The sequence below is a fragment of the Hibiscus syriacus genome, unplaced genomic scaffold, assembly GCF_006381635.1.
Source record: "Hibiscus syriacus cultivar Baekdansim isolate YM2019G1 unplaced genomic scaffold, ASM638163v2 tig00004072_pilon, whole genome shotgun sequence".
Classification (NCBI taxonomy): Eukaryota; Viridiplantae; Streptophyta; class Magnoliopsida; order Malvales; family Malvaceae; genus Hibiscus; species Hibiscus syriacus.
This window is the reverse complement of record NW_024061998.1, coordinates 2,320,210-2,343,094: the sequence shown is the minus strand read 5'-3', so window position 1 is coordinate 2,343,094 and position 22,885 is coordinate 2,320,210. Positions and strand designations below refer to the sequence as shown.

At 34.2% G+C, this 22,885-nt stretch overlaps 2 protein-coding genes and 1 long non-coding RNA gene across 4 annotated transcripts; 1 reads left to right on the top strand and 2 right to left on the bottom strand.

The window, feature by feature from the left end:
• Positions 1-791: 791 nt before the first annotated feature.
• Positions 792-12,285, bottom strand: LOC120188872. Its single transcript, XR_005522451.1, has 4 exons — positions 11,786-12,285; positions 2,239-2,353; positions 1,415-1,648; positions 792-1,025 (listed from the first exon to the last, which is right to left on the bottom strand). It is a non-coding gene; the product is annotated as an uncharacterized LOC120188872 (long non-coding RNA).
• Positions 12,286-14,147: 1,862 nt separating this feature from the next.
• Positions 14,148-20,881, top strand: LOC120189680 (E3 ubiquitin-protein ligase UPL5-like). Its single transcript, XM_039192907.1, has 3 exons — positions 14,148-16,234; positions 19,332-19,921; positions 20,607-20,881. The coding sequence occupies exons 1-3, from the start codon at positions 14,389-14,391 to the stop codon at positions 20,868-20,870; spliced, it is 2,700 nt and encodes an 899-aa protein (XP_039048838.1). The 5' UTR covers positions 14,148-14,388; the 3' UTR covers positions 20,871-20,881.
• An 852-nt stretch (positions 20,882-21,733) lies between these two features.
• LOC120188856 (major latex allergen Hev b 5-like) lies at positions 21,734-22,585 on the bottom strand. Of its 2 annotated transcripts, none has more exons than XM_039192250.1 (3): positions 22,472-22,585; positions 21,939-22,379; positions 21,734-21,899 (listed from the first exon to the last, which is right to left on the bottom strand). In XM_039192250.1, exons 1-2 carry the CDS (start codon positions 22,490-22,492, stop codon positions 21,972-21,974), a joined length of 429 nt encoding a protein of 142 aa, XP_039048181.1. In that variant the 5' UTR covers positions 22,493-22,585; the 3' UTR covers positions 21,734-21,899; positions 21,939-21,971. The 2 variants fall into 2 exon arrangements, with proteins under 2 accessions (XP_039048181.1, XP_039048174.1); XM_039192243.1 differs by having other exon boundaries at positions 21,734-21,881.
• Between the last annotated feature and the right edge of the window lie 300 nt (positions 22,586-22,885).

The window sequence follows — 22,885 nt, the reverse complement described above, 5'->3', positions numbered from 1 at the left end:
TCTTCTTAACTCTTGACATGAACCCTTAAACACCTATTGCCATCACCATCTTGCTTTATGTTTAAATGATTGTGACATTTAACCATGTTTTGTTTTAGTTGTGAAGAGTCTTTGATTTTTTTTTTCCAATTGGATTTGGGTACTTTAGCAGAGAGTATTTGGCAATAAGTCGGAAATTTAAATGGAATACTTGTGGTTGATTGTTATTTGATTTTGATTGGTCACCCCGAGTCGAGTTTGAGCTCGAGCTATCGAATTAACCGAATTAAGGTATATTAACAATTGGTTTGAACTTTTACTATACAAATGTTTTTTTTAATAATTTGATATTAAATTTCAATTTTACTAGTTGAGGTCTAGCACGGACTTGATTGGCTTGATCTTATTCCGAGCAAGTATTTGATCTAGCTCGAGTTGAGCTTTGAGTAGTTAGTTTTTTCAAGTCAAGCTTGAGTTTCTCACTAATGACTGGCCAGTTTGATGAGAGCTTTAGTGGCAAGTGCCTCAAATCTGAAGAATTCTATACATCCTATTGATGATTAGATTTTCACTTGCAATTTTACAAAAGTAATATATGTTCAGAATTATATGTTCAGAATTATGACAATGAATTCAATATATATTTTTTAAAATAACCTGAGGTGATTATAAAATAATATATGTTCAGAATTATGACAATGCATGAATTAAATTTAGGATAATTATTTTTTAATATATTAAATTGAAAGAATTTGTATAATAAATATATATTCTTAATAAATAATCAAAGTAAACATTTTACAAAAGTTCTTGTTCTTGGAGCATGCAAGGGGAATCTCCGGTAGAAGAAACGAGGAACGATACAGGCAGAAGCAATAAGGGAATTAGACCTACGCAAGAAGAAGCCAATGAGGAAAACATTCCGAGATCTCGGAGAGACATTGTTTTGGAATCCTCCCTCTTCACGGGTATGTTTCGAAGTTCGTCAGGAGTAGAAGAAGATATCAAATCCGATGAAAAGGAGGCAGTGGAAGATGATGAAAATCCTACAGTTAAGATATCAAAGGATATGAAAGAAATTATCCATCAACCGTTGCGAAAAGCGATAATCCTAAAGATCCTAGGGAAAACAATTGCGTACAAGACGTTAATGGCTAGAATACATGATGTGAAAATTAGAAAGTGAATTTGAATGCATCTATCTCGGCAATGGCTCTTACGCCGTAAAATTCCAAAACGAGAGTGATAAACTGAAAGTTTTAACCGAAGGCCCATAGAAAATTATGAACCACTATTTGACAAAAAATGGAGACCAAACTTCCTTGCAGAAAGTACCAATGTTCCTTCCACAGCGGTTTAGGTTCATATTCCGGGCTTTACCGTAGAATATTTTGATGAAAAAATCCTGGTGGAAATCGAAAATTAGTCGGTATACCTGTGAAACTCGACTATCACACTGGGTGGACAACTCGAAGAAGATTCGCATGCATCTGCATTGAGATTGACTTGAATAAACCTTTGTTATCCAAAATCAAGGTTGGCATCATGATCTTTAACATCGAATATGAGGGTATCCATTCGATCTACTTCCATTGTGGGATAGAGGGACACAGGGCTGCAAGTTGTCCTCTAAAGCATCTTGAGAACATCCAGTTAGGAGAAGAAAAACCTGTGGAAGAAAACCAAGAAAATAATCAAAAAGACTAGCAAGAAAGAAACCTAGAAGAAAATCCTAAAAAAGAAAAAAATATGAGAAATCTCCGTGGACTCCAAGGAAGTACAGTCCTAGTATGTTAGTCCAAAGAAGACAAAGAGGAACACGAGGTGGCAACAAGATACAAGAGAAGACAAACCATGCTAGTCAAAATCAAAACAGATTCGAAGCTTTGACTGCAGAGATTGCAAAAAATAAGATGACAACAGAGGAACACACTACTTGTGACCAACCAATACAAGATAAGGATCATCAACCAAACATAGATCTAGGAAAAGAGGAAATACCACACGAGAAAACAATGATCAAATTAAGGCTAGAGGGAGGAGGACTTCCGAGTACCCTACGGGTACCTCCAAGGGATACAAGGAAAACTCAATGAATAATAAACAAGCCAGCAGGCCCCCTAATAAAGCTACTCTAGAGCAACGCAGAGTTATACCCTAAAAAGACTCCCAAAAGCAACACATTTCTGATAAAAACTCAAAGGACATCAGATCTGAGAAAATGGAGGGCATAAATAAAGGCAAATCCAAAGAGCTTACCTCCGATGATGTGGTGGTGGTTGATGTCGAAACTGATTATGAAGGGGAGGTAACTGACAGCAAAGAGGATCAAACTGAACAAAATGGTTGGACATTGCTCAAACTGCCCAAATACCTGAAACATGTGATAACTTAAATCATGTCATACATGAGCATCAAAGAAATAATATGAGAATACAATGAAGTTGATTACTGGTGGAAAACACACATTTTATTAGAAATTGCAAAGAATTAATCCGTGAGAAAAACCCTGTTATCATCAGACTACTTGAAACAAAAGCTAAAGTTGGAACGGGTAAGGTTCTCTAAAAGAAATTGAGATTCGAGATTAACTTTGAGGTGTCTTCTCAAGGCTTAAGAGGGGGTCTTATCATTTTATGGAACTCTAGCCATCTAGATATTCAAATATGTTATGCAACCAAGTTTTGCATTGTGAAGCTGAGGAGGGGAACAAACCTGGCTCGTAATAATGGTGTATGTTCAGCCCCACTCCAATAAGACAATGGAATTTTGGGAGGATCTTAGAACCTACTCTGACAATGTTAAAGTGTCATGGCTTGTTGTGGGTGATTTCAACAGTGTTACCTCCCTTGATGAGCATGAGAGAAGTAGTTCGAACTGCACTGACCGTATCATCCAGTTTCAGTAACGCTGGGATAAATGTAATTTGCTGGATATTGGGTGTATGAGCGATAAATTTACTTGGGTGAGATGTGCTCACAACCAAATGATCCTTTAGGAACGCCTTGACAGAGCTTTGGTAAATGCTAATTTTCTCATGATGTTTCCCAATACCTGTATTGTTAACCTGACACGACACTATTCGGATCATAACCCGGTTCTGACTAATACAAATATGGACTGTAAGGCGGATAAAGATAAGACACCGTTTCGCTTTAAGGCTGCCTGGTTAACGTACCAAAATTTCTCCACTGTTTTTAATAGAGCTTGGGATAAGAAAAAGGACTTGCTTGTTGAAGTTGTGGCTGAAATTAAGAAATATATTATAGTGGAATGAGGGTACTTTCGGGGGATATCTTCAAACATAAGATAACCTTAAGGAATCGCCTAAGAGGTGTTCAAAACTCTACAAATTACATTCACTCAACTTATCTCCAAAACCTGGAACGTTCTCTTAATGAAAAACTTCAAAGAATTTTATACCAAGAAGAAATCTTATGGCTGCAAAAATTGAGGCTTGATTGCGTGTTAAAAGGTGAGCGAAATACAAAATTTTTCATTTAACCACCGTTATCATACGCAAATTCAATAGAATCATGAGTCTCTGGATTGAAGAGAACTGGGTTACATAGGAAAAGACTCTTTGTAATCATGTGGTGGGTTATTACAAGAATCTTTTCAACAGTAAAGAGTTCTCCAAACTCGATGAGACTTTTAATATGTTCAAGCCTACAGTGAACAAGATGAAAAGAAGGAAATAACTAATCCAATTATTATGGAGGAGATTCTTGCTGCGTTATTCTGTATGAAATGACTTAAAGCTCTGGGGCCCGACGGTTTTTCAACCTATATTCTACAAAAGAAATTAGGATGTCATAAAGGATACCATGTTTGAGTTTGTGAGTTCGGCTATTAGAAATGACAGCGTTGATAAGGAGGTCCTTAAACTTTACTTGGTGTTGATTCCTAAAACAATTGCGGCTGTTAGGATAAAGTTATTTCACCCGATTAGCTTACTGAACACGTCCTATAAAATTCTTTTGAAAACTTTGGTCCAATGGTTAAGACCTATTTTGCAAAGAATTGAAGGCTCATACCAAAACAGTTTTCTGATCTGTAGAGGTTATATTGATAAGATTTTGTTTGTCCAAGAAGCGATTCACACCTTGGCAAATCTACAGGGTATAAAAAGAGAAGTAACCCAGAAAATTGATTTACAAAAAGCCTACGATAAGGTGGATTGGAGCTTCATGCGAAAGACCCTTCAGGATTTTGACATTCCCGACAAAATTATCAAATTGATTATGTCTTGCGTGGAAAACAACTCCATTAAAGTCCTTTGGAATAGAGAAAAAACAGAAAATTTTGAGCCTAAAAAAGGACTTCGACTGAGAGATCCCTTATCACCTTATCTTTTTATTCTTGTTATAGAAAGACTCTCATATATAATTCTAGAATTACAGGAAAGCGGGATGTGGGAAGCGATAAAGATGTCTAGAGGAGGATTTGGAATCAGCCACCTTTTTTTTTTTGGACGATTTGTTGTTATTTTTTGAAACAAAGGCCAACCAGGTGATGGTTCTAAAAAAATGCTTAAACATGTTCAACCAAGCCTCAGGCCTCGAAGTGAATCTTCAGAAATCCAGAATGTTCGTATCCCCCAATGTGAACAGTGAAACGAGTAGCTATTTAAGAAGTTTAGTGAGATTCCCCTAACCAAGGACCTTGGGACCTATTTAGGGTTTCTATTATCCGGAAAAAATAAAAAAAAAATTATAAAAATTTGAAATATGGTAGTATGAGGTTAAAAATGTTGTTTTAGTATTTTTAATGTGAAGAATTCGAAGTGGATCAGTCAGATTAAAAGAATTTACCCTGTCTTAGTGAAATAGTGCAATTTTATGACTAAATTGAAATTTTAGAAAATTGGAAGGCCAAAAAGGGAAATTGATAGGTGAAAATTTTATAGTTATTTAGGAATATTAAAATAGAAATAAAGGAGTGTCATGAAGGTAAAAATAAGGATTCATTAATGGCAATTTAGACTTTTGGGCCAAAAAGAATTAAAAATTCATTTTAAATTAGCTTTTAATGATTTAATTAAGAGAAATTTTGATAGAATTCTCTTGAAATTCTTCTTCTCCTCCAGCAGCTGACAGTAACCTCCATAGCCAAGGTATGTGTGATTTTCTTTTTCATTTTTTGTCCATTTTAATTAGAATTTGGACTAAAGTGTGAAAAAGGAAATTGTTCTCCACTAAATTCTTTCTTTTGGTATAGCTTTTGCATGATTTCATGCATAAAGAGTGAAATGGTTTTTTATGGTGGTTGAAGGGGAGATGATAAATCAATTAAATAAATTGGATTTTAATTATAGTAGTGTTATGGAATCAATTACAAGCTTAAAAGTTAATAAAAAAACCACTAAGGGATCAAGATGTAAGTATATGGTCATGTATGGGCTGTATAAGAAATGTTAATTTTTTTATTATTTTTTATATAGGAATGATTAGAAATGAATGGAGAAGAGTTGTAGGTGACTAAACCAAGCCTAAATCAAAGTTGGAGACCATTAAGGAAAGATTTCAAATTTTTCGGCCCCAAGGAATTAAAATAAGAAAAAATATGCAACAAGTTCTTTAGGGTTTGGATTAGATAGAAGAATGATTTCATGCTATTAGAATTAAGTTTTGGATCAATTTGAAGTAATGTTAAGTTTATGGGACCTTTTTGCAAGCTTGGTGAAGTTGAAAGATTATTAGGTAATTGTAGGGAAATTGAATTACTATGCTGGAAATTTGTGTTAAAATAGTGAATTGGACTATTTTTTAGAATGATACAAGATGGTGGACTAAGTTGGAAGTCTAGGGGAAGTTGATGATGAAATGGTAAAAATATGGGATTAAAGAAATTGCTTGGGAAAAAATAATAAAAAAATATTGTTTGGAGTTGAAAATGGTGATTGACGTGGAATAAAAGTGATTGGTAGGGGCTAAATTGAGGATTTTCAAATTATGGGGATTGATTTAGAAGAAATGTGAAAGTGGGTTAGTTGTTAAATTATGATAAGTTAAGTGATTTATGGTTAAGAAGTATTATTTCAAGGACTTGAAAGGGAGTATTAAAAGAAATAAAGTTGATTTAAATTAAGGGTTAGAAATTAGTTTTGAATATATATCAATTGTATTTTTTTTAGAAATTTGTTTGAATATACGATTATAATATTAGTTTAAGTATTAATATTAATATGTGTTCGAAATTATTTATATGTTGGAAATCGATGATCGAGTAGTTTGTGATTATAATTGAGATCAAAATGAACCGGATACGAGGGTTATAGAGGTGATCGTAGAGTAAGCTAGTGAGGCAACAGGCGAGTGCAATTTACTTATTTTATATTCGATATGAGGACGGCTTGCGATGAGCCAATCTCAAAGGTTTTCGATTGAAACAATTTGAATTATTTTATATTGGTTTACTAAATGGTTTTTATATGATTTTGGGTTTGAATAACCCAAATTATTTTATTTGGTATTTTATTTCATAGCATGCGAATATTTTTGGGTAAACTGCCCAGATCTGGTTTTATATAAATGGTTTTATATTTGATTATATGGATGAATGATTTTTATAGCAAATTAATAACTAATTTTGAATAAAGCCCATTGTATGGAAATGAGGGTTAGTGGTACAATGGCATGTCATGAGGTAGAGTGTTCTGATATGGCACCAATGTGGATCACTCATGATTTGACTCGGTGTACCTAGTGGTACACGAGGTGGAGTGATTCCATGCATCTGATTATCTATATATGTGCATTATATGGCACCAAGATGGGTTACTCGTGGTCTGACTCGGGTGCCTTAATGGTACACGAGGTGGAGTGACTCGGTGCAATCTATTCTTACAATAAATTTGGTATATAATACGCTCACTCGTTATCTAACTCATGTACCGCGTATTCTCATGATAATAAAGTGGGCAAAGGTTTGATATGAATAAGAAAAGTATGGATATGAAATGATCAGATTTTGAAAAGAAAAGTACAATTTTGTATTGATATGAACTGAAATAGAAAAATACAGATCTAAAATGGCACAGTACAATCTGAATTATAGATTTTTATAATAAATTATTATTACGAGTTGACATATGATTTTATACATGTTTTATTTTATTAATGTCTTTATATGATACTATCTGTTTTATAAGTTAAATATTTTATTTATTTTATTTTACTTGGTTGCTGTAACATCCTAAACTACGGGTTAGTGACTAAATTGTAAAATTTTAGAATTTGTTGATTAAAGTGAAAATGTTGAATATTTCAATGATTTATTTGTGGATATTTCTGGAAAGTTATTAGTAATTATTAAAGGAATTAAAGGGCAAAATGGTCATTTGTCATGAAAGATATTTTTTTTATCTCTTTAAGAAGAGATAAACACGTTGGGGGGAGAGTATCTGGAAAACTCTTATTCTTCTTACTTTCTTCTTCTCCAACGTGCTGAGCAAAGGTGAGTTTCTATTTAGTTGATTATTTGTTGATTTTATGAGTTAGTTTTGATCATTAGATGATAACTTTGATCATTAGATCATAACTTTGATCATTAGATCATAACTAAGCTTAAGTTATCTTAAAATCAAAAGATGAAGAAGTTATGAAAGATTAAAGAGAATGAGTTTCTAAATGAATTTCTGGAAAAGAGTTGATAAGTTGAATTTGAAGTTAAATTTGACTTATCATCAGTTTAATTAAGAGATATGAAGTTATAGAATTGAAATTAGAACATATTGAAAATTGGGTATGATTCTTGAAGGTCATAAAGAGGAGAGGATTTTGAGGTTTAAGATCAGATAAATGGATATAAATGAGTTTAAGCATGTATATGTAAGTTAAGAATATGAAAGGGGATGAAATATGAAGCATTCAAGTTGAATTGAGTGAATTTTCGTGTTTAAAATGTGATTTCTGGGCTTGAACGAAAAATTACAAATTACGCAGGGGTATAGATTCTCCCCTGGGGGTATCGATTCCCCCCTAAAGAAAAAAAATGAAATTTTGGTTCATTAAACCGGCTTAAGTTATTAACATCAAGTTTAAGGTTTAGGCTTCTGATAATTGTTTTGAAATGTTATATTTATGTAGATATTGAGCCTAAACAAGTTTCGGAACAATCAAAGAATTATGATCGAATCAAAGCAAGACTAAGGTGAGTGCAATTTAATTGTACGTATGTTATTGAATTATTGAACATACATTGGCTTGCGATGAGCCAGTGGCGGAGTTACTATGGTAAGAAGTGACTTCTAAAATGTTATATAGTTGATGGAATTCTTATATGTGCATGAGTACATGAGAATATGTATATGTTATTATATGTGATTATAAGAGCAATAAAATGAATACATGCACATGTCTATAGAGTAAGTGTATTTCTACATGTGATTATTTGAATACATGTGTGTGTGAATATGTTTGGTACGATTACATGATCATAAGATATAAACAATGTGATAAGTGATATGTGAATATATGAAATTATGAGACAAGTGATTAAGTGCTTAAGAGATATAAGCAATGAGATAGGTGGCATGTGAATCAAATGGAAATGATTTATGCATAAGTTTATATGTTATTCTATGTGTTATGCGATGTATATATGAACAAGATGTGACATATGTGCTTATATAAAAACATGAGAAATGATATAAGTCATATGAAACTATTTACGCGAATACATACACTTGTGATACATGTGATATGATATGAGATATACAGTTACACATACATGTGGTATGTGACAGAAGAGAAAGAACAAGTGATATGAATATGTGAAATGATAAGTAATAATGTCCATGTTATATAATACGAGAGTTATAGGTATAGTTGGCATGCCAAGAGTCGAGGGTCTACGCGATCTTTCGAGACAATTCTATGTGGTCTTTCGGGACATATATATAATTCCGTGGAACATGTATGTGGTACTTCGATACACTTATTTGGTTCATTGTATTATGTATATGGTTCTTAAGGAGTGGTCCTTCGGGACATATGTGATATGTGGTCATTCGGGACATAGTGGTCATTCGGGACATTTCTACGCGGTCTTTCGGGACAAATATCCAATGCCCCTAGTGGGAATTTATACGAGCTGTGATGACAACATTTGTGCACAACCTCAATGTACTCACATACCTTAAGTTCTCAACAGTGTACATGTGTAATAAAGAGATTAAACAAATATACTAAATGTGATATGTAAAGGTGATTTGTTATATGGAATAAATTACATGATTCATGTATTGGTTATATGAAAAGATGTATGTTTGTAGTTATATGAACTGTATCACATGAATTATATGTTGTTAAGTGTATTTCTTTATGAAATTGTATATGATGTGTAAATATGATAAGTATATGATTATATGATAAAAAGGTATTAATGATAATAATAGGATAATGATAAGGAAGAAGATAATCATGTATGTACATGTGTGGATTTGATATATGAAATGTTTTATGGTTTTATTATATGTTTATATGCCTCACTAAGTCAACGACTTAGCGTGTGATTGTTTCACACGTAGGTTCCGAGAAGAGGAAGATTGATAAAAGTTATGCAAGATATGTCAGATTCTTCTTTCCAAAGATCAGATCAGAAAAGAAGTTAATAGTAATACTTATAGTGGTTGGCATGTAAACAAAGATTTGAATCCGATATGTTTTAATCGATTTTGTAAAATCATATGATTGAATTTTGTAATGTTTTAAATGTGTATATATAAATGGCAATTTTATACAGATGAAACCTTAGATTTTTATGAATTTATACGTATTTTACGAAAATACTGTAACAGTACTGTAGTAATACTGTAACAGGGTATCAGTTCCCTGTAGTAGGGGAATCGGTTCCCTATGAAAATCTGAAAAATTTTAACATTCGGGTATTGTAATAGGGTACTGTTCACGATACTGTTCATTACTGTTCACGGTACTATTCATACCGTATTTTACTGTTCATAAATACGTTTTTGACTTGAAATTTTATACAAAACATAATTTAATAGAATATTGTGGTATTTTCTTAAAATGAGTTCAAATGTTTTGATATTTGGTAAGAATATCGTTTTTAAAAGTCAATGTGATATCTCACACTCGTATTCGGGTCAGGTACGGGTTGGGGTGTTACAGTTGTCTCACTAAGTGAAAACTTAACGTGTGAGTGTTTCACACGTAGATGCAAGCTAGAAAGGGAAAATAGGGAGTGCATTAGTATCATTTTTGAGGAATCAGTTTTGCCACCAGAATCAGTAAGGACATCCTGTCTGTTAATTTATTTGGTAGTGACATATATATTAAAGAAGTTTCTAACTGCTCTAATTCGAATCTATTTAAGATATTTTTGTTTAAGTTATGAAGGTTTGGTTTTACAAAGGATATTATTAATTATGAATATTGGTTTATTAAATCGTAATTATTTATGATAGAAACGATTTTCAAATCAGGCAATTTTATGACAGTTTTTATTTAAGATATGCTACAGTACAGAATTGCTTAAAATGTTATCTGAATTGAATTTAAATTTTGATATTTAAATATTAAATTATGATTTTGTGCGATTACTAGTTTTAAAATAAAGAAATTCATTTTGAGATTTTAAAGAAATAAATTTACTAGTTTTCAAATAGTAAAAGTTTCGTCTGATTGATGTGACATCTTGACTAGTATACGGGTACGTATATGAGTTAAGGGTATTAAGTTTAACCAAAACTTCTTATGGGGAGAAGGCACATATTATGCTCACAATCACTTGGTCAATTGGGATATGGTTTGCAAACCGAAGTATTTGGGGGGTTTAGGATTACGTAAGACAAAAATGATGAACCGTGCTCTTATGGTGAAGAATAGCTGGAGAATGTACAATAAACACGAGGCATTATGGTGCAGAGTGTTCAGTGAGAAATACTTGAAACAAACTGGTTTCATAGAAATTAGGCCATAAAAAATTACTCATCTATTTGAAGGGGCATCTTACACACAAGGAACATCATCAAAAGAGGCATGAAGAGTCAAATTCATTCTGGTAATCAGAAAATTTTTTAGCATGACTGGTGGGTAGGGGACGCGCCACTAAAGGTTCGATACCCGAAAGTAAAAATCAATGATAGAAATGAAAACATTGGAGATTTTATTACAGATGATAGAAGCTGGAATTTACAGTGTGTCCAAGATCTAATATCGACGGAAACATATAATCAAATAAGGGGAATCCCAATTCCCTTACTAAATAGAGAAGACGCAAAAGATAAAATCTTGTGGGGGCTTCTCGAGGGATGGCAAATTTACGATCAAGTCGACATTCAGAGATATTATTTCTAGGAAGTCGGTTCACAACCAAGGTTAGAAAACTAATTAGATATGGCAACGACTAAACGAATTAGATTCTTTCTTTGGCTTTGCAACCTCAACAAATTGAATACAAATGAAATTAGGGCAAGGAATAACATGACCCAAGACTATTTATAAAGATTGCCAAAACGTGACCGAGTCCCTGGAACATATAATGACTGTACTACGACTAAATTGGTACGGAAAGAATTAAAATCCCTTCACAAAGATGACTAATTCAACTCAATGGAATGGAAAGACTGGCTAGTTAGAAATTGTCGATCAAGTAAAGTTTGTGAAAAGGGAGTAAATTGGGGCACAATCTTCTCTACGACTCTATGAGGCTTATGGAAATGCATAAACGATGCAATCTTTAATAATAGGAATAGAAATCCCAATCAAATTATCGAATATAGTTTAAAGCTCGTAGAAGAAATATAATTAGCTATGGAAGCAACATATAACAAAGTTACCAGAAAACTCCAATTGGGTGTGATGGATGAAGCATCCCGAAGCGATGTGGGTTTTGAATACGAATGGCGTGCGCAGAACGACCACCGAAATTGCGGTGGCGGGGGGCTTAATCTGTAAGGAGTACTGTGACTGGAACGGGGGATTTATGCTCCAGATTGGGATTACAAGCATCTCGACCACCAGAATTACAATTCGACCGTCAAGGGCTCATTCTTACGAAGTCCTTAGGTGTAAGGAAAGTCATAGTCGAAGTCGATGCCAAGTGGATTATGAAAGCTCTGAATAAAGAGGAAAAGGGGGATGTATAAGAGGAAATTTTGATTAGGGATTGCGAAAAGCTTTGTAAGGAAGGATGGGTGGCAGAAATTAGACAACCTGGCGTGAGGAAAATAGATGCGCATATCTTCTTGCTAAAATGGCATTGGAATAAGAAACGGGAACCCACATTCTAAATCATCCTTTGGAGGAAACTTCTTCAAGGCTTCTAGCCGACGCTAGAGGAAAGCTACCCTAAGAATATAGAATTTTAGTATGTTCCTTTAAATCTTTTGCACCAAAAAATATATATATTATAAATAAATATTATATTGCCTACGTACAAGATAATAATAATAATATCTATGTATTATTATAAATCATAAATTATTTATGAGTTATTATTATAACTTAATCTAAGATCAATTTATTTAAAAAATAAAACTTTTTAATCATAAATAAATAATATCTGTTAAAAATAATTATAATTATAAGATCATTTAATACAATAAATAAAATATTTTATGTGGAAATTAACTTAATCTATTTTTTTTTATTTTAATCAACATTAAAAATTAAAGATGTATTTTTACTTTCAATCAAATCAAGTTTCTATTTTCCTTAATTTTTTTAAAATAATTTATTTATAATTCCAAAAAAATTCAAAAATTCAATATATTTTTATTTTTTAAAATTCTTACTTAAAAATATAAAAAAATGTCAAACGAGAATTCATCATGATTGTTGAAATCAATACATAGATCAATGTCATATATTAATCTTCAACAATTATGTCGTTAAATTTCTAGACCTCAAATTACTACAGTTCTAAACATGATGATAATTATATTTTTACATAGTCAAACGTTATCTTTTAATCGGATTATTATAAAGGTTATGTTTAAACATAACAAAAATCATTTAATAAGGTGTGAATGGTTAAGATAGAATTTACCTCTCTTTTCATAAGAGAGATATCTCAGGGCGCGTTAATGATTGAGATTAAGATATGCTTGTTCGTGCTCAAATAAGTTGATGGAGATCAATGTCATTTGTATAGCCAGTTCAACTAGACATCAAAAAATTGAATACAGAACAATATAAAGTTAATATTTTTCTATGTCTTATATAATATAAAGATATTGTGAGATAAAAGGATTATAATATGAACTATGTTAAAGTTGTCTTAGATCATGAGTTTTTTTATTCAACTTAAGCAGTCATAATGTTTTGCTAAAGATCACTTATAGGATTAAATATGATTTTATCTAATGTCAAACATTAATTGAACATATATGGTCGCACATTAAAAATGAAACAAAATGGTTGTGGTTATTCAATAATAATTTAAGACAATGAAATTATTTTAAATTATATTGTAAAAAACTATTTAATCCGAATTTAATTTAGAGGATTTATATTTTATTTATTATTATTTCCTTATTTGATTCAAGAATAATATTAAATAATCAGTTATTAGGATTTAGTTGAATTTAGATTACTTATCAATTAAAAAATCCATTTTAAATTGTTATCTATTTAAAAGAGTTCTAAATGAGTAATACTTGAATTATTATTTAATTTAAAATTAGTTTTAAATTAAAAATAACGAAAATTAATACAAAACCGGTGGACTTAGCCTAACCTTAATCAAGTCATCTATAAGTATAATATACGCATAGGGTCTAAAGTTAAAAAACTTGCAACCACTCAAAACCAAAAAACTATAAAACTACTATTTTAAGAAAACAAAGAGGAAATAACATTCTCATAACACATTCTTTGTTGGTTCGTGTGTGATACTTTTAGAGGGTGGTCGTATTTTAATATAAGACAATGTCGTTTTATATATTAATATAATTACATAATATTATTTTAGTCATGTCATCTTATCGACGGAATTAGTGTTCACATCAATACATCATTTAGGAATTGAGGCTCAATGATATAATTAAACCTAAAATCAAAATTAAGTGATATAATGTATTAGTTCAGAGTTTAATAATAAAGTAATGTTAAATTTAAAGTTAAGTGGTATCCGGAAGAATTTAACCTAAAAGCAAGATTAAAAAAATACACTTAATAGCGTAAAATTACAGCTCTGCAGCTTAGGTGATGACGGCTGTACGTAAGCAGAGTGTTATAGGCGAGACGAAGGGGACGATCATCGGCATTCAATTTCTTTCCCTTTTAAACTCATTCATTCACTCTCTAAAAGGGATTTTCAATTTTTCATCTCTTTTGATTTCAAGGTTTATTTTTCTTCTTTTCTTTGTTTCGATTAAATTTGTTATATTTCTCTCTGTGTTCTCTCCCACCGTAGCAGGCTGGGGGCTTCCACCGTCCAATGTCTCTATACCAATCCATCGCCGTTGATCAACCTTCCAACGGCCACGATCACCACCGTCTCTCTTCCAAACGCAAGTTCGAAGATTACGCCTTTGCTTTCGATGACTACCAGGAAGACTCCGAGGAGTGTACTTTAGTCCCCATCAGGATGCGAAAAGACGATCATACCCATCAAGGCCCACACCCAATCACGGCCGTTCATCACTCGTCTAAAGCTCCGGCTTCTTCCTCATCCGCTGCCTCCGTCGTCGATTCTCGCCCTTCTTCCTCCTCCGATGTCGCCTCTTCGTCTTCCGCCGTATGTTCCTCCTCCCGCCTCCAATTCTTCGTCAGGATGATCTCCGAGGGTAAAACCATTGTGGTCCAGGCTAATTTGGAAGACACGGTGAAATCCCTCCATCAGAGGATTCAGGTTATGACCGGAATTCCGGTTATCGAGCAGCGGTTAATTTATGGCGGGAAACAGCTCCAGTGGGAACAATCCCTAGCTGATTGCGCCATCCAAAACGACGCCGGACTACAACTGGTTGGCCGTATGCGGTCGACGGACCACCCGCAAACCTGGCAGGTCATGGACGATATGATCTCCATTATTTGCCGCCTTTGCCGAGGGGAAATAGTCCCTTCCTCGACGAAACGCATCAAAGATTGCTTGATTAACTTTTTCACAATTACTCCGAAGGACAATAACGACTCAGCTCCCGCTCACTTGCAGATATTTATGGCATCTTCAGCTCCTGCCGCTTTGGTAATGCTTTATATGTCTCCAATTAATAGTAATAAGCAGTGTGCTGATGCTTCAATACGACAGTTCTTAACTTCATGTAGGAGTGCATTGTCAAAACATTTACATTCTTATTGTGCACCCATAATATTAGAGTTCTGCAAGTTACTAAGGAAGACTGTTGACGAGGATAATTTGTACGAGTCATGCCGCAGTGCACTTGGGGTGTTGTTGGGAAGTTTTGGCACTTTCAGGGGTTTAATGCTGCCAGAGGTTAAAGGGTTGATTGCCTTGCAAGACATTTTCCCCTTTGTTAGTGAGTTGGCTGATAAGCTATCTAGGGATTTGCAATCTAGTGTGCATTCTGTTGGGGGACCGCTGTTGAGTGACGTAAGGGATTTCACTGCATTCTTGAACCCTTTGCGGTCAACCATTCTTGAGCAAGTGGGGTACCGGATTCCCATATCAGTTGTGTGGCAAAAGGAGGATCGCAGCAATCCTTCCTATGGGGAGGCAATTGAATTTCTTCATGCTATATTTAGTGATTTGTTGGCTAAAATGGAAAGATGTCTTATCAGAGTGGGGGAAAGCCTTGATTCTGGTGGAAGCAGTGTGGGTGATCTTCATACAGAGGGGTGGTCTCAGTATCTTGCCATTTTAAAGGAACTGAATGGAATCTCAAAACTTTATGTGGGTGCTGAAGAGCAGTTTTGGATGGTTTTGAGGAATAGTAAATCTTCATTGTGTGCCTTAATCATTAGGTTTGGAAAGCGAAATGATGATAACAGGTGGCTACTTGAGCGCAAGGATGTCACTGATTTTGAATCCAGGAGGCATTTGGCCATGATGATGTTTCCCGATGTAAAAGAAGATTACGAGGAACTGCATGAGATGCTAATTGACAGGTCTCAGTTATTGTCAGAATCATTTGAGTACATTGCTCGTACTGACCCTGAATCACTCCATGCTGGTCTATTCATGGAATTTAAAAATGAAGAAGCTACTGGCCCTGGTGTACTGAGGGAGTGGTTTTTCTTGGTATGCCAAGCTATATTTAATCCCGAGAATGCCCTTTTCGTCCCTTGCTCAAATGATCGTAGAAGATTTTTTCCTAATCCTGGTAAGGTTTCTCTAACGTTCAAACTTTTTTTCACTTCCCAAGATAACATGTTTCTTTTTCCTTATTATGCAAGAGAGAGGTTTTTTCAAAGCTTACTGTGAAAGATGAAATAGTTATAAGAAAAGAATTATCATGTTATGAATGTAGTTATTAGATTCATTCAAAATTTGTGTTTTTAGCCTTTTGATGTAAACAGTGTTAAGGGCACAAGGCACACTCTAGGCTCTAGAACCCTTCTATTGCCTTAAGTGCAAGGCACAAACATAGTGCTAGCCTAAGTGAAGTTGATATGGTTTAAGGCTGAAAACAACAGTGAAGCAATAGAATTAGGATGAACAAACGAGGAAGAAATAAGATGAAACTTTAGAAAACTTAGGTTTAAGAAAACCTACAGTTTCTTTCTATTAGTTCAAGAAAATAATAAGAAAACTGTGGCTGTATATATTTTACAACTTATTTATACCAGGGTTATTGATAAGGTTATATTCCTAGCCCTAGATTTAAACATTAAAGGTAACTAATAACACTAGCCCTAGATTAAAACCCTAAGATATCTTATAATTAATAAATGTTACTGAGTAAAAATAATATAAAATAATTAAAGTTCATTTGTCAGATGTAAAACAGAGTTTATATATATTTTTGTGTTTGTTAGGTCTAGTTTATTACTTTATTACAAAACATGCAATTTTCTTGGTCAATATATGTGATTCCCTTGTGATTAATGCTTGTTGTCGAATGTTGAAATATTGAGAACTATAGAGTTGGATGCTATCCCTTTCTTGCCACTAAAGGTGTTTCTATGTAGAAAGTGGAAAAAATAAATTAAACTGAACTTCAAGCATGCAAGCTTTTTTATGCTTACTTCCTTATAAAAAAAAGGACACCTATGCACATTAGGCTAGTGTCTGATCAAATGAGCTTCGCCTGATATGGTTTGAGGTGCTTTTGTTATCTAGCTCTAAGGTGAAGGCGTGCCTAGACGCACACCTTGACAACACAAGGTGTAAACAAGGGCAGATTTCAGTTTGCAATGGCTTGATATGGTGAAATGAAGACTTATTTGTGCTCACTTTTAACTTTTTCTGTGTTTGCGTTCCCTTGTTTTGGTTAAGCTTGTAAATGAACCAAACGTTCAGCGAACTGTTTGGCGGGAAGTTCGTTTATTTATTAAACGAACGAACATGAACAAGATTTTATTTTCGTTTAATTAAATGAAAGGACACGAATAAAAGGCTCGTTCGTTCATTTACGTTTGTGAACGATCAATAATTCGTTCATTTATGTTCATTTATGTTCGTTTATGTTCTCTAGACCCGTTTGAAATATAGACTTAATAAGTTTTAACCTTAAACCCATTAATATTTTTAAAGTCAATTAATTTTAAACCCAAATAAAAAGCACTCAAATCAACCAAAGAAAATATAAATCCTAAAATTATTTGAAAAGAAAAAAAAACTCTTCTCAAATATAAACCCAATTAATTTTATGTTTGTTCGCTTGTGTTCGTTTAATTTCTTCTTTATCATTACTGGAACTACTTTATAAGAAAACATTGCAATATTTTTATTCTAAGATTACAAATGTTATGATTTAAATTTCAAATGTTTTTAGTCACTTACTAAAATTGTTTTATAAATCAACCGGATAAAACCCTGATTCAATCTGGACATATTTTTACTGAAACTAAAACAGGATCTCTAGGTCATCAAATTCATACTTGTGAATTGATTCCATAACCAAAACACAAGGACTCAATTGTCAACTCTATGGATTTCATTTATTTAACAAGCTGTTATTGAGTGGCTATATTTTTTCTTTCATTTCCTTTTGCTTTTCAAGTATATATCAAATCAACGTTTCCATGGCCATTGCACCGATCCAATTTGCATGTTTTTCAAGCATAGGTCAAATCAATGGGAAGTTTTATAGCTTTGTGTTTGGGTTTTCAAACCTTTACAGAAAGCTTTTTTCTAGTAATACTGGACATAAAACACACTATATGCCTGCTTGTTCTTCTGGTCGCACCAAAGCTGCAATCGCAAGCGATGCTACTATAAATGCAATTCTCCTACAGGTTCCCCATGACACCAACAGATCCACCAACAGGTTCCCTTCATGCAGAACATGGATCACTTTCACCTCCCAGTCACGCTGCAACAGTGCCCTTAAGGCATTTACGGTGGAATTTCCTTGTAACAACTTTGATTCCCTGTTTATAATAATCCAGACAGCTTCCACACTATCCGTCTCCACCTCAACCTGCTTAAACCCAGCTTCCATGCATGCTCCAACACGCACAGCCCATAACTCTGCCATGATCACTGAGCAAATTACCTAAGCTTCTAGATAACCCAAAAATCCATTCACAGTGATCAGTTCGAATGTCATCTCCCTTTGCCATCACTGCCCCCTCTTCTCCGTCTGAGGATGAAGTTAAAGTTTGGGGAGCAATTAAAATTTAGTGTCATAGTTTGGGGAATACTGGGACAAGTAGGTTTCATAAACTTGATTTCAGGTAGTAGAAATGGGAATTTCTAGAGGGCTGCCTTTGCATCCAGTACTGGTTTTATTAGGTGTCCAGGCTATAGCATGATCGAAAGCACCTTACATGTTACTCCAACGCAGTTAACATGTCATCACTATTAAATATAGACACCATGCTACATAGAATGTGATTATAATGGGAAACAATTGAAGGGGTGAGAGAAAGAGAGATGCAACCCAAGATGAAAAGGACTAACATACAAATTAAGGCTTTGAATCTGGTGGAAAACGGGAATTGTGAGAGAGACGTAAATTAAGATGAGAATATTTTACACTTATTGAGATTTCTTGAATTCTTGATTATCATTCATAATCATATTGATTTAATTTTTCTTGTGTTGCTTCTGAGACCTAGTTCTGCTTGTTGTTTCTTGTTTGTTTGAGAATATTTATATAACATGATACCCTTTTAAATGTTCTTTTATTATTATTATTATTATGAAACCATTGTTTGCAAAAATGTTATGATACCTTACGGGTTATGTTGGCTTCCTTCTTATGCTGCCCCTGCCGGGGTATATGTTGCTTCTGTGTTTTCTTCTGTATGCAGCATCTAAGGTGGATCCTATGCACCTTGAGTATTTCAGATTTGCTGGCCGTGTGATTGCATTGGCGTTGATGCATAAAGTGCAAGTAGGTGTTGTCTTTGATCGTGTATTTATCCAACAACTGGCTGGAATGCATATATCATTGGAAGATATACGAGAGGCAGATCCATTCTTGTATAGCAGCTGCAAGAAGATTCTGGAGATGGATGCTGAGTTCATTGATTCGGATGTTTTAGGACTGACATTTGTCAGAGAAGTTGAGGAGTTAGGATCCAGGAGAATTGTTGAGCTTTGTGGTGATGGGAAAAACATTGTTGTAAATAGCAGGAATAGGCAGGAATATGTTAATCTTCTTATTCAGGACCGCTTTGTAACATCTATTTCTGAACAGGTAGAGCAATTTTCCCAAGGCTTTGGCCATATTCTTTCTAACTCAAAGTTCCAGAAGTTCTTTTTTCAAAGTTTAGAACCGGAGGACCTTGATTGGATGCTATATGGAAGCGAAAGTCCTATTTGTTTTGAAGACTGGAAGGCACATACTGAGTACAATGGCTACTCGGAAAATGATCCTCAAATAACCTGGTTCTGGGAGGTACGAACACACAAGATTGTGTTTAAATCGTGTTAAGGTCTTGATATTCTTTTTTAAATAAAAAAGAAATGAAGAGAATCAATTTCTTTCTATTTGTTGTTCATGCTGCTCGCCTCATAATAGTAGTCCCGTTTTTAGAACTGGGATGGGTCAAGGATGAATATAACTTAAAACACACAGGACTGTATTTGAATCATGCTTAGGCTTGATATATGCATAATATGTATATTATATTTACATTTAAATTTATATGCTCCTTATCGCATATTTGTAGTCGTGTTTTAAAAACAGGGATCCTGTGGAACAAGGGTATCTTAAATTAAAGATACATTACTAGTTAGAAAATTGCATCCCCATCCTTTACTTCTGCACTGCCTTTTCAATGGCTTGATTTGTCGCAACTCAATCTGGGTTTTCGCATTGTCAGTAGATTCTTGCATCTTGTAAGTAAACATCTGAACCGATCTAGAATGGTGATTGCGAAACTACAATGTTCTCAGTGTTTATGAGCCAACCCTCAAGAAGTAGATGGTGCATGATTCTTCAGCTATTGAAAGTGTTATGACTAGTTATGAAATTGCTGCTAGTTTATTGTTTTAGTATTTAGCTTTAGTCTGCTTGGAGAATGCATAATATAGCTTGTCTTCCTTATAATTCACTTTCTCGCTTTTCAACAATATTGCAGATTGTTAGGGAAATGTCAGCAGAGAAAAGAAAGATACTTCTTTTCTTCTGGACCTCCTTGAAGCATCTTCCGGTCGAAGGTTTCCGTGGTTTAGCCTCTCAGCTCTATATTTATAAGTCCTCAGAGCCGCACGGGCGTCTCCCTTCTTCTCATACCTGCTTTTACAGGTTGTGTTTCCCGCCGTATCCCTCCAAGGTTGAAATGCAAAAACGGCTCGACGTTATTACTCAGGAACATGTCGGCTGCAGCTTTGGTACCTGGTAGCAAAAAAAAAACATGAATTACATGTGCATTTGGGGGTGAAAAAAAGGCTTTTTGACATATAGAAAAATTGGTACTCAGCTTTGTACAGGTTTATAGTTTCATTATCATCTGCTTTATCATCGGACTATGTAAGAAGGTGTAGTAAAATTGTCTTTCCTTCATGAGATGTCATTGTTTTTTCTTTTCTTTTTCTCCTCTTTTTTGGGACAACTGTTTTGTATAGGTATAGCATTTTGCATGAATAAGGCAGGGGGCAAATTGGAAAGATTGCTCACTTCCATGCGCTTTGGTATCTGCTTTCATGTAATTACACGGTTGTGCAATGACTTCTAGGCTCACCAGAAATCCTCTATTTAGTGTTTTCTAATTGCATAGTTTGTTTTTTCTTTTGGTACAATCGCTTTCATGTTTGTTTTACGATTTATGAAGACTAATCTTTCGGGCCTCGAGTTCAATGATGGATGTAAGTGTAATTCAGGGTGGGTAAGTATCCACCCTAAATTTTGAAATTCTTTCTGTTAGTCTATTTTACCTAAAATTTGAAATATTTTCTGTTAGTTATCTATTTTACCTAAAATTTGAAATTTTTTCTGTTAGTTATCTATTTTATCGATGGTGTCAATCTTGAATTTTTGTTCATCGCATATGATATTTTTTTAATATATACGTGTTCATCCTAAGAAATAGAAAAAAAAAACATTTCTAAATTCGTCTTGCAATGTCTTATAAGTTCGAGTCTAAATTCTCTTTATGCTTTTACCATTGCACCAACAACTTGTTAAACACAAAAGTATATGATGCAAATATGGAGGTACATACAAATCTCATCTCATCTCATCACACGATATCAAACTCATAATTACTTGGAACCAAAAAAACACATACATGCATATATACATCGAAAGCAAAGTACATGGCATGTTTAATACTAACAGCAAACCCCAAAGAACGAAAGAAAGACAATAACAAAAGAAAAACTCTCATCGTCCCTTACCCTACATAGTTATTATAGATGATATGATGACTATACCAATCATGACATGCAAGCTATAAAAAAGAAGCTCCTTTTAAAGCTATGCCACCTTTTGCAAAATGGTCACTCTATTCCTCAACTTTCTCAACAGGAACTTCTTCGCCTTTTTCATCTCCCTTTTCCTCGGCCGGTTTCTCCTCCTCTCCTGCTGCGGTATCTGCCAGTGCTTCCGTAGTCTCGACTTTGGCCTCCTTTGTAACTGCTTCTGGCTTCACCTCGGGTGTCTCTTCCTTTGTCTCCTCTGGTGCTGGCTTTGCTTCCTCTTCAACCTTGGTTTCTGCTTCTAAGACTTCTTTGGTATCGGCTTCGGGAGCCGCGCTTTCCTCTACAGCTGGCGGTGCATCTGATGTTGTGACCGGCTTGGCCGCCACGGGTGTAGCGGTTGGCTCCTCTTTTGGTGTTGTCTCCTCAACTTTGGTTACCTCTGCTGGTGCTGTCTCGTTCTCTACCAATGTTGTCGCGGCAGCTGATTGAACCTAGAAGAAAAAACATGAAAATCTTTAATTTATCATTGACATGATTGAAGCTAATGATCAAGTAAAAATATCAATGTTAAAGATTAGATTACATCAACATCAACGCTGGCCATTTGGGAATATAGAAGCTTGAAGAAAAGATTGAAAAGAATGAATGAAGGGTAAGAGATTATAGAGATGAGGAAAGAGTTGAGTGTTGTGAAATTAGGTGATGAATGTGAGAGCTATATATAGTGGTGTAAAAGGAGTATTTGAAATAAAGAATTAGAGAGAGAGAGAGAGAGAGATGAAGGGCATTGATAGAATCTTATTGCAATTTGGCACCTCATGTTAGTGACACTCAGGACATTACACCATTGTCTAGTTGTAAATTACTAGGGGAGATTTGTAAAGTATAAATCAACTTCGAAATGAATTGGTAATGGCAAATGGTGAAGCCCTATTTCTCATATAAAATTTTATATCTTTAAATTTTTAATATACTACTGAAAGATTTGTACGTCTTT